The sequence below is a fragment of the Macrobrachium nipponense genome, chromosome 35 (genome assembly GCF_015104395.2).
Source record: "Macrobrachium nipponense isolate FS-2020 chromosome 35, ASM1510439v2, whole genome shotgun sequence".
NCBI lineage: Eukaryota > Metazoa > Arthropoda > Malacostraca > Decapoda > Palaemonidae > Macrobrachium > Macrobrachium nipponense.
In genome coordinates this window covers 39,247,182-39,264,681 of record NC_061096.1, presented here as the reverse complement: position 1 = coordinate 39,264,681, position 17,500 = coordinate 39,247,182, and the positions used below count along the sequence as shown (strand labels likewise).

Here is a 17,500-nt window from a genome sequence, read left to right as displayed (position 1 = left end):
TTCATTGTCTAAAAAGATAGAAGATATCCCAATTCGTTCTTTAACAAGGAAGAAGAAATCCCATTTCGTTATCTTAAAAGGAGGAAGAAATCCCAACACGTTCTTTTAAAAGTAAGACGAAATCCCTCATTCCCGTTTAAACTGCATCTTTTGAAAAGAGTAAAGAATGAAGCTTTGCTCTCGCTTGCAACGAGATTGTCTTGCAAACAAGTTTATTTGTCGTTCTTCATCTCTGTAAAAGAACGAATGGGGAGGTCTTCCTTTTAAAAGAACGAATTAGGATTTCTTCTTCCTTTTAAAAGAATGTATTGAGATTTCGTCTTCCTTTAAAAGAACGAATGTGGATTTTTTCCCTTTAAAAGAGCGAAGTGAGATTTCTTCGGCCTTGTAAAAGAACGTACTGGGATTTCGTCTCCCTTTAAGAAAACGAGTTGAGATTTCGTCTTCGTTGTACAAGAGCGAATTGGGATTTCGTCTTCCTTGTAATAGAACGAAAAGGGATATCATCTTAGTTGTAAAAGAACGAAAGGGGAGTTGATTTTCTTTTAAAAGAACGAATTAATGAGTTTCTGTATGATTCAAAGTATCTACGAAAACTTGAATATCATTTTGGTAAGACAACTAAGGGGGCGGCGACCCATAGAGAAGAATGCTGCCATTTCTTTTAGTCAGTCCCTAGTACGTTTCCCTTAACAAAACTTTAGTATTTAATCTTCAAGGTTTGCAGATAACAATGGCTTATTTTTTCCTCTAACACCTGATATCACTGATAAAATGAGAGAGAGAGAGAGAGAGAGAGAGAGAGAGAGAGAGAGAGAGAGCCATAACACCCACGTATCCACACACTGATTTGGATATCCGAAGAGAAAGTTGACATTCAATACGAGATCGTTTCTAGACCAAGACGACCTTTTCCTTGGACATGACTACCCGAAGGTGGAGTAACAAACCTGCTTTTACCGACCACTATTACATAAAACAAGACATGACTGGGTTCAGGGACTTCTAACTTGACAAGACTTACTTGTAACAGACATCACATTTCACCTAAAGCTTATCTAAAAACCAAAAAGTGTGCTTCAATGAATTACGGACAAATACGTTCTCAAACTAGAAGTACTCTGGCCTTAAGAATAACGAGAATTTTATTAGTTTTTTTTTTTTTTTTTTTTTTTTTTTTTTTTTGGGGGGGGGGGTTAAAAAGACTGCAATTACAAAGTACGTGGAGTTATGTCCACAATTTTGAGAACTTGGCACAAAATATAAAAACAAATAAAAACAAAGTGATTCGATCTTTCTTCTTAAAATGAAATAAACACAAAGACATATCTACATTTTTACTCAAAGATTCCAGCTACACAGAGTCTAAATTCAAATGGATATCGATAATGGCACTGCAGTCCAAAGGAAGAAAAAATGTAAATAAAATATAATAAATACATAAAAATAGAAAGGAAAGAATGAAAATGACAATATTCTCTGACAATAAAATCATTAAAGCTCTACGTAATCTCTACACAATATATACACACATGATAAATGAAAAAATTTTTCTACAAAGTGAATTAGTTTTCAATCAATGCCTGTACCATACTGTCAAAGAAAAAAAATGAATGAGCTTTAATGCACAACGGAGGCTATGAAAAGCATTAATAATTTCTAATCAAATGGCAATGTATCACATTTTTGCATCTGAGGCAATATCTAATTATATATAATATATATATATATATATATATATATATAGACATATAGAGATATATATAATATATATATATATAAGTCATCTCACATTTCCGTGATTCATATACATATATCGAGCTACAATGTCTTGCGGTGGTGTAGTAGGTAAAAGCTTCACTGACGTTCTTGGATTTGAAAGGCTCCATGGATTCGCGCCCGGGTTCAGGCAAGTCTATTATCGGGAAAAAAATTCTCCTTCGGTTAAGCATATATGAAAATATATTAATTCCGAGGTAGAGCGAATTAGATATTAAAGGACATTGTAGCTCGATATATATATATATATATATATATATATATATATATATATATATAAAATGTATATATACATATATTCAATATTACCAAATCCAACGCAGTAAGGAATAAAGAAAATAAAAAAAACACTTATAATGAGAGAAGCAAATTTTGCACTATAAAGGAATGAAGTTTACACTTGAAGTTTATGAAAGAAAGAAAAATATTACTAAATTTCAAACTTCCACAAACTCTAATAAAAGCACAAGCAAGTCGAGTAATAAGATAAAGATATGTACTCGTACATACAATATTATCTTGGAATTCGATCATCAAAATAGTACAACATAATATGCACGAGTCGCCGAGGATTCATAACAAACAATGAAAGCCCTGTTTCCTCATACGAGACGTAAGATTTGGAGTCTAGTATGAGGCCACGGGTACCTTACCACGTACGAACCAGGCAATCCTAGTGCACCTCGGGGATTGACCCATACCTGAAATGAAAAAGAAAAATCTGTTAGTTGAAAGTTATTGCTAAATAAGCAGTTTAAATGTTATTGTAAAGAAGTTTTCATACAAATTCAAGGTAGGCACGTGAAATATTCTACTTCAAATTCTGCGACTATACCATATTTGGAGAATGACCATTGTCTTCAATATTACTGTTGAATCCCTTATGTAAAATTAAAAGGAAAAAATACAATGAACATTGAGAATACCAATATAGATGAGATCTCTGTCATTTTCCTTCTATATTCACATAAGTATATTTACAATAAGAGAGAGAGAGAGAGAGAGAGAGAGAGAGAGAGAGAGAGAGAGAGAGAGAGAGAGAGAGAGAGATAAAAAACAAAATCTCCCTTGCAGTCCCCACGTAAATCCAATACAAATTCGTCAATAGCAATACACCCTATATATCGATCTCGAGGCCCCATACATACAAATACCAGAGCTTCAGCAGACTGTCAAATCTCCCTCTATTAATATTCTCATTTTGGGAACTGACCCCAACTTGTCCAATATCGGGACGGGCCACCATCATCACCACCTGGCCGCCCGAATGCCACACAGGTGAATGGTGTTTCGATAAAAATGAGAGAGAGAGAGAGAGAGCTAGTCTACAATACTTACATAGATGAGATCAGTCATTAGCCTTACCTACAACAACAACAACAAAACTGTAATGAGAGAGAGAGAGAGAGAGAGAGAGAGGAGAGAGAGAGAGAGAGAGAGAGAGAGAGAGGCTGGTCTACAATAACTACATGGATGAGATCTGTCATAAGCCCTACTTACAAAAAAAAAACTAATGAGAGAGAGAGAGAGAGAGAGAGAGAGAGAGAGAGAGAGAGAGAGAGAGAGAGGCTGGCCTATAATACTTACATGGATGAGATCTGTCATTAGCCTTAGCTACAGAAAAAAAAACCTGTGTGTGTGAGAGAGAGAGAGAGAGAGAGAGAGAGAGAGAGAGAGAGAGAGAGAGAGAGAGGACCCTCTGGCCACGTTTATGACACATTCGCGGACCTCCGCTGAATTGAAAGGTCAGGTCTCACATATGGAGGTGAAAGGAGCGTTTAAGGGTATATTTTTAGAGCAAGGATGAAGACGAGATCTATCTATTTCATCTGAGTAAAGGGTTACATCCGACATCTACCTCTACAACATCGCATCACTCGTAGTTCAGTTGCATCCCACATCAGATGTTAGAGGAGGGAAGAAATCATAATCCGACTAAGAACATTCAGGATTTAAAATTCAAATAAAAAAATAACTCTTACTATACTTTTACATTTTTTTTGTATAGTAAAGAACTATAGACTAACACAAACCGACAGACACAATTAATGAGTATGACAAGACTGTACTCTAAGAAATTGACTAATAATTTAACATGTGCAAACAAAAGTTACTTTCACACTGGATGAAATCCTTACTGACTAATGCCAAAACACGTAAGTTAAATCTAACTTACGACTTATAGCATAAATTTAAAAGGCTATTAATTTGAATGAGTAATGACCTGATCTACATTCAAAATTAATCAGAAAACAAAAATCAAATGTTAAATCAACACAAACAAGGCCCAACCAATAGCAACACAAACACGCTCAACATCCACGACAACAAACACGTACAAACGAGAGCATTCAACCGATAGAGAAAAAAATAAAGAAAAAGCTAATAAACAAATAAGCCAGATGGGAAGGGCCCCTAAATATAGCAAACTTCAATTATGACTGGAACTCCCATCATTATTGAACCATAAAGTCGAGGGAAAAGGGCAGAGGGGGGAAAAGGGGAGAGGAAAAGGGAAGGGGAAGAGAGAAAGGGAGGGAGGAAAAGGGAGAGGAAAGGGGAGGGAAAGAGTACCCTGAGAAGTTAGGAAATTGCTTTCTTGAATTCAATTAAAAACCACCACCGAATCCCCTGCAGGAATTTTCGGGGTTCCTCTGACTCCTTTTTCATTAAACCGAAGGGGGGGGGGGGGCGGGGGATGGGAAGAAGGGGAAGTACAATAGTCTCAAAGAGAAGGGAGTGAGAGGGGGAGGGAGGGAGGGGATGATAAAAAAACTGGGAAGGGGTAGAACACTGGAAATGAAATTTCTCAAGCTTTCGGAGGAAGTGGGATATTTCACCATAGACGTCGTAGGGATTAATTTGTCTCAACAAAAACTAGAGTTCCGAAGAAAACTTGAACGAAAATGACTTTTGTTTTTCAGTCAAAGATAAGCAAATCCACCTGCAATTCAAGTCTTGAGTTCTTACAGAGAAAAAAAAAACCTATTTGTGGCTTCAGTATCTGGAGTGAGACGCCTAAATGTCTCCCAAGTGGCAGTAATCTCTCCCAATGAACACACTCAGGGGCCACTGATTCTTCCTAGGAAGAGATTTATGGGCCATTCGTCCTGTACCCAATCCTTACGGTCCACTTGGTCCACTTGACACAATTCAGTCTTTTACGAAAAATCAGTGAAATAAATTTAAAATAGAAAAAAAAATCAATGAATGAGAAAAAAATGGAAGGTAATGTATGTGTGTTTGTGTGTGTGTTGATATGGCTAGAGAAATGAGCAATCTTTTCTGAAAAGGTTAAAATCATAAAAAGCTTTCAGGTTAAGAAGACTTAATTCCAGTAAATTAATCAAATCAGTACAATATTTTAAAATATGAAAATATTCATGAAAATTTAAAGGTAATTTTTGTGTTGATGGACAAAAGACATAAAGGATCTTTTCTGAAAAGCTCTGAAAGATTAAAAACCATATACAAAAGCTTTCTCGTTAAGACGTCTAAATTCCAGGAAATGAAACTTGGGGAAATGAAACCTTTCCCTTACATAAAAGCTCCTTAACAAAATAAAGTGGAAAATTCACTTGATGCATCACTTAAACAATAAAATTATTTCGTCAAGCACAATTAAAAATAAAACTCACTTGGCAAATCAAACTTTAAAAATAAACCTCATTTCCGTAAGTGAGGCATTGAGTCTCACTGGAAAGAAATGCTGAATGTTGCCACGTTTCTGAATTACTTCTTGTTAAACCAATGCCTTCGGGAAACGGAGCCAACATCTGTTAGTCAGCAATTCTACGATAAGTAACTAGTACAGTAATTCAATGAGCCTCAGCAGAACTTGAAAATGATATCAATTTAATCTCATTAAGGTAAAAGCAACAAAACTATCACACAAAAGTGATTAAATAGATACTTGTTGAATTCATGAATGTATGTATGTCTATGAATAGTTCAGACACTGTATCGCAAAGGTATGCGCTAAAGACAGAGAAGGATTGAAAGAGAAAGATAAGGAATAAAGATTAGATAAAAAAAGATAAGAAATAAAGAATAGAAAAAGAAAAGATATGGAATAAAGCGTTCGACATAGACATTTCATACATACACACACACACACAGAGAGAGAGAGAGAGAGAGAGAGAGAGAGAGAGAGAGAGAGAGAGAGAGAGAGAGAGAGAGAGATCTAATCATGACTTTGGAATTAAACGCTTCCAGCACAACTAATTCGTTTCTATGGCAAAAATCGAGTGAGCATAAAATATAAGAGACAAATGCGTAAGCAAGAAAGTCATTTTCCCATCATTATAAATGAAATGAATGGCATTAGCAGATTGCCCAACCACCAAGACTTGTTAACACGTTAATCGCAGTTCCATGAGAGAGAGAGAGAGAGAGAGAGAGAGAGAGAGAGAGAGAGAGAGAGAGAGGAGGGGAATATCTTACGGATGGTTTCACTCCACTGGGACGGGGATTATCATGTTAAAGTGGCCCTCCCATTTTGATGAGATACGTTTTAACGGAGGATTAACACTCAGTCGAACGTTAATTTCTCCCTCACTTTCTCTAGCTGCGACTAACAACAATCGATTAACTAGTTAGTATAAAATTCATTGTTTAGGTTAACAGAGGCATGTTACAGACTTGATCATGGGTCAAGTCGTGAGCTATTCAACCTACCACAAAGCTATGCGGAGAGAGAGAGAGAGAGAGAGAGAGAGAGAGAGAGAGAGAGAGAGAGAGAGAGAGAGAGAGAGAGCTAGTTATGGGTTAGTGGGAGAGATAGAGAGAAAGATCAGCAAAATCCTCTGTACAAAAGAGAAAAAAATATAAAAACAATGTAGTAAAAATACATGGTACCACTCCACCACCCCCTTTTGTTTACGCCACCATAAAAAAAAGGAGGAGAGAGAGAGAGAGAGAGAGAGAGAGAGGGGAAAAAAGCAAAGCAGTCCGACACATTTTTCCCAGCACGCAAATAAAATATGACACCAGCGGACTATCTGAGGAAAGAAATACCGATGTAGTAATTTCCCATTTTCTACAAATTGCAAAGGGAGGACACGAAGTCCCAGGCCAAAGGGGTGGCAAAATAATTATCCACGAGAGAGAGAGAGAGAGAGAGAGAGAGAGAGAGAGAGAGAGAGAGAGAGAGAGAGAGAGAGGGGTAAAACAGGAACGAAACTGGGCTTCAAGAAGGTAAAACTACAAACATCATTACAAGTGGGAAGTTTCCGAGTGGGCTGAAGATCACATGAGTTTATACTAATGAGATGAGTTGAGAAACAGAAAAAAAAAAAAAGTTTGGAGAGCGTAAAGGAGAGGTATGAGAGAAAGGAGAAAGGGAGAATGATGTCAAAAGAAGTCTCTTTTTCTGAGTCGAAGTCTTCTTGGTCGATAAGGGGAAAAAGTGGGTTGTATTTCAGAAGTTCCAAAAGCCTCGATAGAGTCGACATTGCCCGACCTTAACAATTCAAAGTTACTCGAATTCTCTCTCTCTCTCTCTCTCTCTCTAGGAACTTGCGTTCGATCCCCAGAAAGAAAGAGGAAAAGAAAGGTATGCGCTTTCATTGGACGGCCTCGACGGGGCAACATGAATCACTTTGTAAACAAGTTTAAAAACAGTATTAGTTTCAAAACCAACTAATGTAAACATCTATCAAGAATCCGTAATTGATAATGACTTATAAAAATTAAATGTAGAAGTTCAAAAACGCTCATAAAAATTAAACGTATTAGTTTAAAATGCCTTATAAAAATTATATCTAAGAGCTCAAAATGGCCTATAAAAATTAAATATAGCAGCTCAAAATAACTTATAAAAATAAAAAATACCAGTTGAAAATTACCTCTAAAAATTAAATGTAAAAAGTCAAAATGCCCTATGAAAATTAAATATAGCAGACAAAAGACCTCATTAGGGTCCCTAAAGCCAGAGTAAACAAGACAGTGGACTGTAAGCCTTAGACATAAGACAGACGCAGACACAGCTTCCTCGTAAAGCAAGCTGAGAGCAAACCTAGACCAGAAAAAGTCTTCAAAATTTCATGTGTCACGAAACAAACACATCAAGAACTCAATGAAATGTACATTCATTACGACCTGAGGATACAAGGAATACAATTAAACAATTAAGAAGAGTTTATCAATCACCACATTGTGTATTCTAGGCGTATATATTTAAACTGTTAGTGTGCTAAGCATTTCATAAGAGGTATTTATCATGTCCAGGACATACAAGGAATAGAATGAAAAATACTTGTGTATTCGCAGTATATCTAAACTGTAATTGTACGACGAAACAGTTTTCGGAGAATTGCCTTTGCCGAATCTTTGCAGAGAGAGAGAGAGGGTAAATATAATGAATAACGGAGAATTTACAACCAGGAAGCAAAAATCAAGAGAGAGAGAGAGAGAGAGAGAGAGAGAGAGAGAGAGAGAGAGAGAGAGAGAACTCGGAGTACAACCCTCGCCTACCTGAAAAGGAAAACTGAGTAATATGAAGCAAAGGTGACATCCAGCGGCGTAGAACGCCAAAATGAGGAAGGGAAGGAAAAGACTGAGGAGGGGAGAAGCTTCACCAAGAGGTGAGGGAAGTAATGAGAGAGAATTCCTGGGAAGAAATCAACATCACTGAGCGAAAACGAGATACGGGAGACCTACTCTCAGCACACCCCTAAATAAATGCATCGATTTTCGTTGACAATTTTGTCTCCTAAAAACCAAATGAAAAAAAAAAAATCTATGATAAGCATTTCCGTATACTTTGTTGCGTTAAACAAGCTGCAATATTGCAATTACCTCTATAATATTTATAGTTACTGATGTCTAAGTCTGAAGTGTTGAATCAAATTAGCAAGACTACGATGCCCATGCAACAAGTGGAAGGGAACACCAATAGCCTTTATGGAAAAAAAAAACGTAACATATATACATACATACATTGTACTTTTTTGTTATCTTCTCAATCTATTCCATTACATCTGATATATATATATATATATATATATATAGAAACGTAAGTAATTGGAACAGACCAAAGAGCGATTTACAGAAAAAAAAACTTAATGCTGTGAAAAACATTTAGAGTACTGTTTTAATGGTAGTAATAGGATAATGCTCATTATTTTTCGGCTCATGTTAATAATCATTAATTAATATAATATATATATTATATATATATATATATATATATATATATATATAAACATGATATACAATACACATATGGATATATACACACATACACATGACTGAGAGAGTTACTATTTCGAATACAGCTCTGAACTTTAATCATCGGCTTTTCACTTACCACTTGGACCTAACAACACCCTCTTTAACACAGCAGACAAGCCCAGCATGCTAGGCTTATAGACCATTTTACCTCGCCCACATGATGACGTCATTCGAAATCCTTCGACAATAGATTGCCATTGGATTATCAACTTCATGACGTCATCGGCCTCATCCTCGACCAACAGTGACCACTGGTCTCTCAGTATTTATCGACGAGAGAGAGAGAGAGAGAGAGAGAGAGAGAGAGAGAGAGAGAGAGAGAGGAGAGAGAGAGAGCAATATTCCATTCTCCCACAGAATTACCAAGATATTCAGCATACAAGATTGACAAAAATACGTAATTAATTACCAAAGTTGACAAGGTTCACTAAGGCAGTGCGTGTATTTGTATATTGGAGAGGAGAGAGAGAGAGAGAGAGAGAGAGAGAGAGAGAGAGAGAGAGAGAGAGAGAGAGAGAGAATTTGCTTCTGATGAAAAAAAATCTGAAGAAAATAACCTTTTTGGACAAAATATAAAGAAATGAACTTCGTGGAATCTTCACGACATTCAACCCCGCTTCGTAAATGGAAAGTAAATGACCATTTGGAATCTAAATTAATAATATGCAATTACAATACCGAGACCAAAAACAAATAACATCACACTTAAAATCTGCGAACCAGTAACCAAAAGAGACGACGGAAATAAAACTAACGACTTGAAAAAGACGCCAAATACACAGGAGAATTATACGACTGACGCAATAAACGACACAACGGGAAATAAACCATAGCAGAAAGCAATCAACTAAGTAAAGTAGAAGATAAAGTTCACAATAAAAGTAATTCCGTGAAAGGGGTACAACAGCTGGATGCGCACCAAATGGACAGAGCAATAAAGCACAAATTGAAAGACACTACATTTTGACATTTTAGAATTTAAAAATGCCCAATGAAATACACTCAGATACAACCATTATCATACGAGGTATTATGTTAAGTATGAGGGGCGAGCATACAAACATACAGACAGACTATGCTTTTGAATGTTCTCGACCACTTTGCAGGGAATAAAAGCAAGAGCAAGTAAACATTAGGTATAAATGTCCCTGCAAAAGAGGAAGTGAATATGTGGAATAAATATGCCAAATAAAAAAGCTGTAATGTAGAATAAGTCAAATTTCAAAAGGAAAAAGTTAGAACAATGCCAATGTAAAGTGAGAATAAAAAATAAACAGCCTAAGAAGAAATGAATAAATCCAAAAGCACTAAAATAAAATAAATCGAAGCATCCCACTGCAACACTCACTAATAAGTCCGAGATGCAAAGGCAAACGATGACCTTGAACTGGGAGAAAAATCAAACCAATGTTTGAAGGTAAAATGAAATCGACTTTAAAATAAGTTTGAAGGTGAATTCACCACAAAACCAAACGAAATTATTCTGTCAGTTTCGGAATATTTTCTTTTTTAAATACGAAAACGGTAACAGCCTTCGAGTGATATCTGAGGTGAATACGGTTTTCGAAAACAGATGTCAAAGTTAAAGCAAATTATTGTGATAGAAAGGAGAGTGAAAACTGCCCCTGAGACACTGCTTTGAGTAAGGGCGTATGTATGTATGTTTTATTATATTTTATATTATATATATATATATATATATATATATATATATATATATATATATAATATATAAACTCTAGGTAGTTAGTTTGCCGCATCAAACATGTGACTGTTTTTCTCTTTATAATACGACAACTTTGAATATACGTGAGGCGGCACACAAGCAAACTCAACGTGAGAAAACATATTCAAGTTGTTGATACGGCCAAACTACAAGTACACAAAAAACCTTTTTGAATGTATATATCTGTAAATCACGTTATTTAGACTTGTATCACATAAGCAATTACCAAATCGTTTCCGGATGACTTATTCTATGATAAAAACAGTGTCAAGGCACCTTACTTTTTTATCTGGAATACAAATTAAAACAACATAACGGTTATTCTTTTACTGCTCTGTTAAGAAGAAGAAGAAGAAGAAGAAGAAGAAGGTATACATTATGAATACCCAAATGGATCTAGCTCATTTGCACACACCAGGGCTGCCGAATATCAGCGAATATTTATAAGTTTTATAGTGTCGAATCTGTGTACTAGGGCCCTTAAATGCATATAAAGACATTCAAAATTTTTTCTTTGCAATGCAGAGATGAAAGTTAACGTACATATTAAAAAACCCTTAGTGATACTAAGACGAAAAGGCGTCCTTCTTGGCTATATATTCAGACAAATGACAAAGAGAAAATTTGAAATGAAAAATTAACACTAAAAGCACAAAGTGTGTGTGTGTGTGTGTGAGAAGGCAACACCTTTCACTTGACGAATTTGTTAAACATGACATCTTTTTAAAACAGGATAGAGAGAGAGAGAGAGAGAGAGAGACCACGCCCTTCGCCTAATGATGTACTGACCTAAAACAGAAGTGTGAAAAAAGCGACAAAATAAAATGCACTTTCATCTTTGCATGCGAGGTATTATCTATTCATTCAGCAACTCGTTGTTATTCATTCGAGATCGAACTGCCAGATGTTTGGGTTATAAGGTTACACGTGATTATCAAAGAGAGAGAGAGAGAGAGAGAGAAGAGAAGAGAGCGAGACGGAGAGATGAACGAGACTTGGAGGAGAGAGAGAGAGAGACTGACTTACCAGGAGTGCCAGGTGGGCGGGGTTCCATCACAGATAAAGAATCGTGACAACGCATTCCACTTCTTAATCAGTAGCCAGGCGCTGTTTCTCTTTCAAAACGTCTTTGTCAGCAACTGGCATAATCTCTGCAGTCCGGCCAACATAAACAAAAAAAGCGCGTTTCCTTTCGTTTAATTGAAAAACACTTTTTTTTCTACACGTCACTAAGAATCACAAAACAATATACCACATGATAAATATTTTCTCTTGAATATCAAGAACTCGGGACAGGTAATACACCTGAAGTTGACTTCACAGACTGGCGACCTCAAGTTGCCCAAACCACTGGCAGTGCAAGAGTAAGGATGTATGCAACGTAGGGCCGAAGTAAAAGTGGATCATACATTACCATAATCACTCGCCGCATCAATTCATTACGAACGCGTACCCTAACAATATCCGAAAGGTCTCTGTCATCTCCTGAATTAATCACCTGTAATACCACAACTAGTCATTACTAGTGACACTACTAGTGAGTAACGGCCACGGCGGTGCGACACAGGACGAGACACCCATGGCTAACGACTGGCCAAGACTGATCTGAGAAGAAGAGAGAGAGAGAGAGAGAGAGAGAGAGAGAGAGAGAGAGGGTTTCGAAGGGTACGGCGATAGCTGAAGTATAGCCTCCTTAGCTAGCCAGCCAAGCACAGCATCTGCATCAGCACATAAGCTAAGCCGCAGCGGGACGTGACCTTCTGGACTTCTGACAAAAAGGCCTTGTCTAAGAACCCCTCTGTGCCCCCCCCCCCCCTTCCTCTCTCTACCCAAACCACTATATATTTCTTAAAACTCTTCACTACGAACAAGGCAACCCAGGGTCACCACTATCTCTCAAGCCCAGCAGCAGGCTCTCTCTCTCTCTCTCTCTCTCTCTCTCTCTCTCTCTCTCTCTCTCTCCCCCCGTAACCTAAGAAACTTTAGTCTAACCACCTTTTACTCTTCAATGACTGGCTGCCATAATGTCAAGTTCCTGAATCATGGGTCAGCTTTGAACGAAGAAGCAAAAAAGGTGGAAGAACTCCATTCAATATAATCATACGGAGGTGTCTGTTAGCCCAGCGTTCACTTTCCCCGAAGGTAACCTATACCCTCTTAATCATGACAATGGGTTAAGGTTAACAACTACCAAAACAGTTTATAATAGCCGCGTGTAAGGCATCGCATTAAAAAAGAAAAAGAAAAAAAAACACCAACGAAAACCTGAACACATAACTCGCTACGCAACTTTAGCCTCTAAGGCAGGGAATAATAAGGCTGAAATTCGTTCATTGTTAGCCCCAAAACTCAAAACCTCTTCCTGTCTGAACACTGTATGGAGAAGAGGAAAAGAAAAAAATAGACCAAACAGCAAATCATGAATCTTGGGTTTCTGTATTAATATGAGAATACTTCTAATTTTAGACTAATACCGCAAGTTACAAAACCGTACAATGCATTGCATACCAAATGGAAATAACACAAATAATGTAGGTAATCCATGTATAAACGCTTTTCTAAAAAAAAAAAATAATAAAGAAATAAAAAAAAATAAATGAAGGTCCAAAGACCACGAGTAGCCCAAACACACCGGGCTATCATCATTATGGTCAAGGTAACCGAAGGGTAACCGAAAAAAGAAGGCACAGCTGTGCCAATGAAACAGGTGGTTGACAAATTATTGTCGTAGGATCACCTGGAGAGAGAGAGAGAGAGAGAGAGAGAGAGATGAGAGAGAGAGAGAGAGAGAGAGAGAGAGAGATTATTGGTACTTGACGCTAGCATATTTTCTTTCAACGTCACAAACAATCAAAATAATAACAATAAATGTCTTGTTTCAACATGTCAAAAAAAAAATAATAATAAATAAATAAAATAAAAACAATAACAATAATTATGTTTTTGAAAAAATAATTCATATTCACTATGACGGTGTTAATGATGATAATTGCAATCTATAAACTTATCGTATTTACGGTTATGAAATATTTCTAAGCAAAAAATAAATAAATAAATAAATTTACTACCAGATCATATACAATACGAATGGTACACGTAAATATTAATATTCTAATGGTTTCGTCTTAGTATTAATTCCATCACGATTACCACCACAGAAGATTCAAGCCAATTAAACACCGAGTGTTTCCTACTTACAGTACTGCTACTGTTGCTATTTCTTGTGGCGGTCGTGAAAGGCCGACGGGGGTCCAGACCAGCCGAAAAAAAGGAAGTGTCGCAATTGACAACAGCTAACAGAGGGAAGTGTCAAATTGTTCCCTCGACACAAAGGGGGTAGTGTCACTTGAAGGTGAGCTGTACGGATGTGCCACTCTCAATATTAATAATAAAAATAATAATAATAATAATAATAATAATAATAATTATTATTATTATTATTATTATTACATTACGACCTTGGTGCCGCGCGCTACGCCTACCCTCCTGATCCCATACCTACCAGGCCCCTAAACGGAGCGGACAAACAGGTTTGCAGGAGGAGGTGGAAGTGTCATGTCTCCCCTACCCTCTCAATCCCCTACCTACCCCGCCTGGCTCCCACCTGGGGCGAACGAACAAGATACATTTGGATTGTATTACTGTTAGAAATTAGTCCAAAATAGATTTCACTGAAAGAAGATGCAGCAATTACAACTTTCGCTTTCTATGTAACTTTCCTTCTTGCTTTCACGGGCATCTTTTCACTTTTCACAAGATCTCACCAATGAGTATTAAGTCTTTTCCTACCTCCATGACACCCTATCACATTTTAAGGAAGGACCCTTGACACCACAAGTCTGACTTAATATAAACCAATCAGCCCAAGGAAGAAGTTGTCCTAACATAAGAAACTGACTTTTTTTTTTTTTTTTTTTTTTTTTTTGGGGGGGGGGGCACCATTTGATTTTTTTTTTTAAAGTGCTGGGAAAAACAAAGCCTGGGGTCGAAGGAAAACAAAACATTGTCTGATATTCGGATTCATTATTCACATCTTATGCCCTTCAGAGTATTACAATATAATAAGTTCCATACTCGTAATGGGGCTGGGAAGAATTATACTTAGCTATTTAGCGAGCAACTTAACAACAGGAGTTCCATCCGTCCAGAACATATAATAATAATCCAATAATAATATAATAATAATAAAATAAAATAATAATAATAATATCACAGAACACCTAACTCGGAAACTTCATGATACTGATTATCGTGTTAAAACATGAAATTAACATGTTTACAATCCGTCAACATAAACAGATCTCAAACGCATACACTAACGACTGCACACAAAGCAGACATATAATCCAATAAAGACAAAAGTAATTCCATACAAACTGGTGTAGGAAAAAAAAAGAAAAGATGCAAAAGACTACACAAAGCAAATGGAACCAGATGAAATACAAACTGAACAATGGAGACATTTCACGCAAAATCCACCATTATCAACCTCAGTATAAATTGGCAATTAGGCCGAGACTAATCAGAGGACGTGTGTGATAAATGCTATAATAGTCAGGTCGGTCTTAATGTCGTCCCCCAAAGGGGCTATTGGACGAGTATAAGTCTCTCTCTCTCTCTCTCTCTCTCTCTCTCTCTCTCTCTCTCTCTCCATGAAGTTATTGGACGAAAGAGCCTCATGACTATCCTTTCTCTCGCTTTCTATCTTCTCATGGAGTTATTAGACTAGACACTGGTCCCTGATCACCCTTTCTCTATCTCTCTCTCTCTCTCATGGAATTATAGGACAATAGACAGCCCTTTGACCATCATTCTCTCTTCTCTCTCTTTCTCTCTCTCTCTCTCTCTCTCTCATGAAGTTATTGGACGAGAGTCAGCCCCCTTAACCATTCCTTCTCTCTCTCTCTCTCTCTCTCTCTCTCTCTCTCTCTCTCTCTCTCTCATTTAACTCGAGGATCACTCGATGCAGGAAAAGCCTGGCAGGTCGCTGTTTGAAAGTCACTTGTGAGAGATTACCCGGGATTAATCCGAAAGTGACGACTGGCCCCACGCCTCCAATGTTTGCCATTTCCGTCTGTCCTGAAATACAGCCCATGACAACTAGTCCGGTTTTGGAATAATGTCCAATACCTTTATAATATTACCTCTCATATTTTTGCTCTTTCTTAGCATCATAGCGTTTCTCAGCTACGTCGTAGCATTGCCAGGTAGCTAGGCGATCATAAATGTATCATATATATATATATATATATATATATATATATATATATATATATATATATATATATATATATATACACATATATATATATATTATGTATAATTTTTTATGCATTCGCTGGTTTACTTATGAAGGAAAACATTCATTATTTCCCATTCAATATCACACTCTTCGAATATATTTCGTGCCGCTTTCCAATTCATTTGACACAAACCGGAGAGAGAGAGAGGAGAGAGAGAGAGAGAGATTTTTTTGGAGAGAGAGAGACGGAGAGAGAGCAGGAGATTAAATTAAAATTACTTGAAAATACCAGACTCATTCTTGTATACAAACCGTCATGTCCAAAGACAGTAAATAGCTAAATATTTTAAGGATTTTACTTGCAAAACAAAGCCAAACGGGGAAAAATACATTAAAAAATCAAATGGTTATTTTTTACATTAATTAGAAAACAAGAAACATCATTTCTTGGATACAGATCTTTAAGAAACAAAATTAAATAAAGATTAACTTGCAGAATACAGTAACACGACAAAAAAAGTAAACCGGAATAAACACAAGACAGGGTTTAAAAACAAAGGTTTAATTCAATCTAAAACTTCAGCCATATCCCAGTGCCATTAATAACCAACAAAGTGTAGCCGTCATTAAATATGCAAATAAGGGGACGGGAACAAAAATGGCGGGGGGAGGGGAAGAAATGGTGGATGGATGACAAGGTTCTAAATATTTTCATTCAGTCATATATCAGAATTGATTTTGGGAGAGAGGGGGGGTGGGATTTTTTTTTCTCTCTCACTCGGCGCTTAAGAAAGTTAAAATATATCAAAATTTTAAAAAGTAATTTTAGTATTTTTCCTAGATTACAAACCCACAACTTCATAGATGGAGTACTTCATCTATGAAAGCATAGGTTCGTTTTCCCGTCGGGACAAAGGGAGTTGGAGTGGTTGGACAGCAGGATAAATAGATCCGGAAAATAAAGGAACGAAGTATATAGATCTAAAGGTAAAAATGGTAGAAAATCCCAAAGCTCTACGAAAAAGTAAGTGGAAATGGAGGTAAAGTAAAGTCTAAACAGTTAATGCAGCTATGGACAGAAGGAGCACTGCAGACAACGTTTAGTAATGCCTACAGTCCACCGCGTTTAGTGCACTAACGACACTAACTCCCCCTCACCCACCTCCCGGACTTCAATGTCTTATAACTAAATATAAATAAAAATCTATAAAACAAATACTAATATTTCTTAACCCACAAAAAATTGCTTTTTTAATCAGAAGGCGAAAAATAAGTAGCCCAGGTCATTAGTTTCAGCAGCTTCCCAGAATCCTCAACATTTTCCGATAAATTGATTAGAGAGAGAGAGAGAGAGAGAGAGAGAGAGAGAGAGAGAGAGAGAGAGAGAGAGAGACTCGCCATAACGAATCCAGCTAAATTTCCCAATACTCAATAATCAGAGTGGCATATCCCAAGCATCATCTCGCCTACGCTCTTGTGCAATCACTTTTTTTTTTTAGTTTTATCAACCTGAAAGAACT

At 36.8% G+C, this 17,500-nt stretch overlaps 1 protein-coding gene across 14 annotated transcripts in view; it reads right to left on the bottom strand.

The window, feature by feature from the left end:
* The window catches only part of LOC135208657 (phosphatase and actin regulator 2-like), an 862,479-nt gene that overhangs the window by 197,126 nt on the left and 647,853 nt on the right, over positions 1-17,500 (bottom strand). The window contains exons 1-2 of one of the 14 annotated variants that reach the window (XM_064241073.1): positions 11,765-12,208; positions 2,433-2,480 (exon numbers count right to left, since the gene is read on the bottom strand). The exons of 12 other annotated variants lie outside the window; for them this stretch is intronic. In XM_064241073.1, the coding sequence (XP_064097143.1) occupies positions 2,433-2,480; positions 11,765-11,819 (103 nt within the window). In that variant the 5' untranslated portion in view covers positions 11,820-12,208. Of the gene's footprint in view, positions 1-2,432; positions 2,481-11,764; positions 12,209-17,500 lie in introns of those variants that run through there. One more of the 14 variants, XM_064241076.1, reaches the window with a different exon arrangement.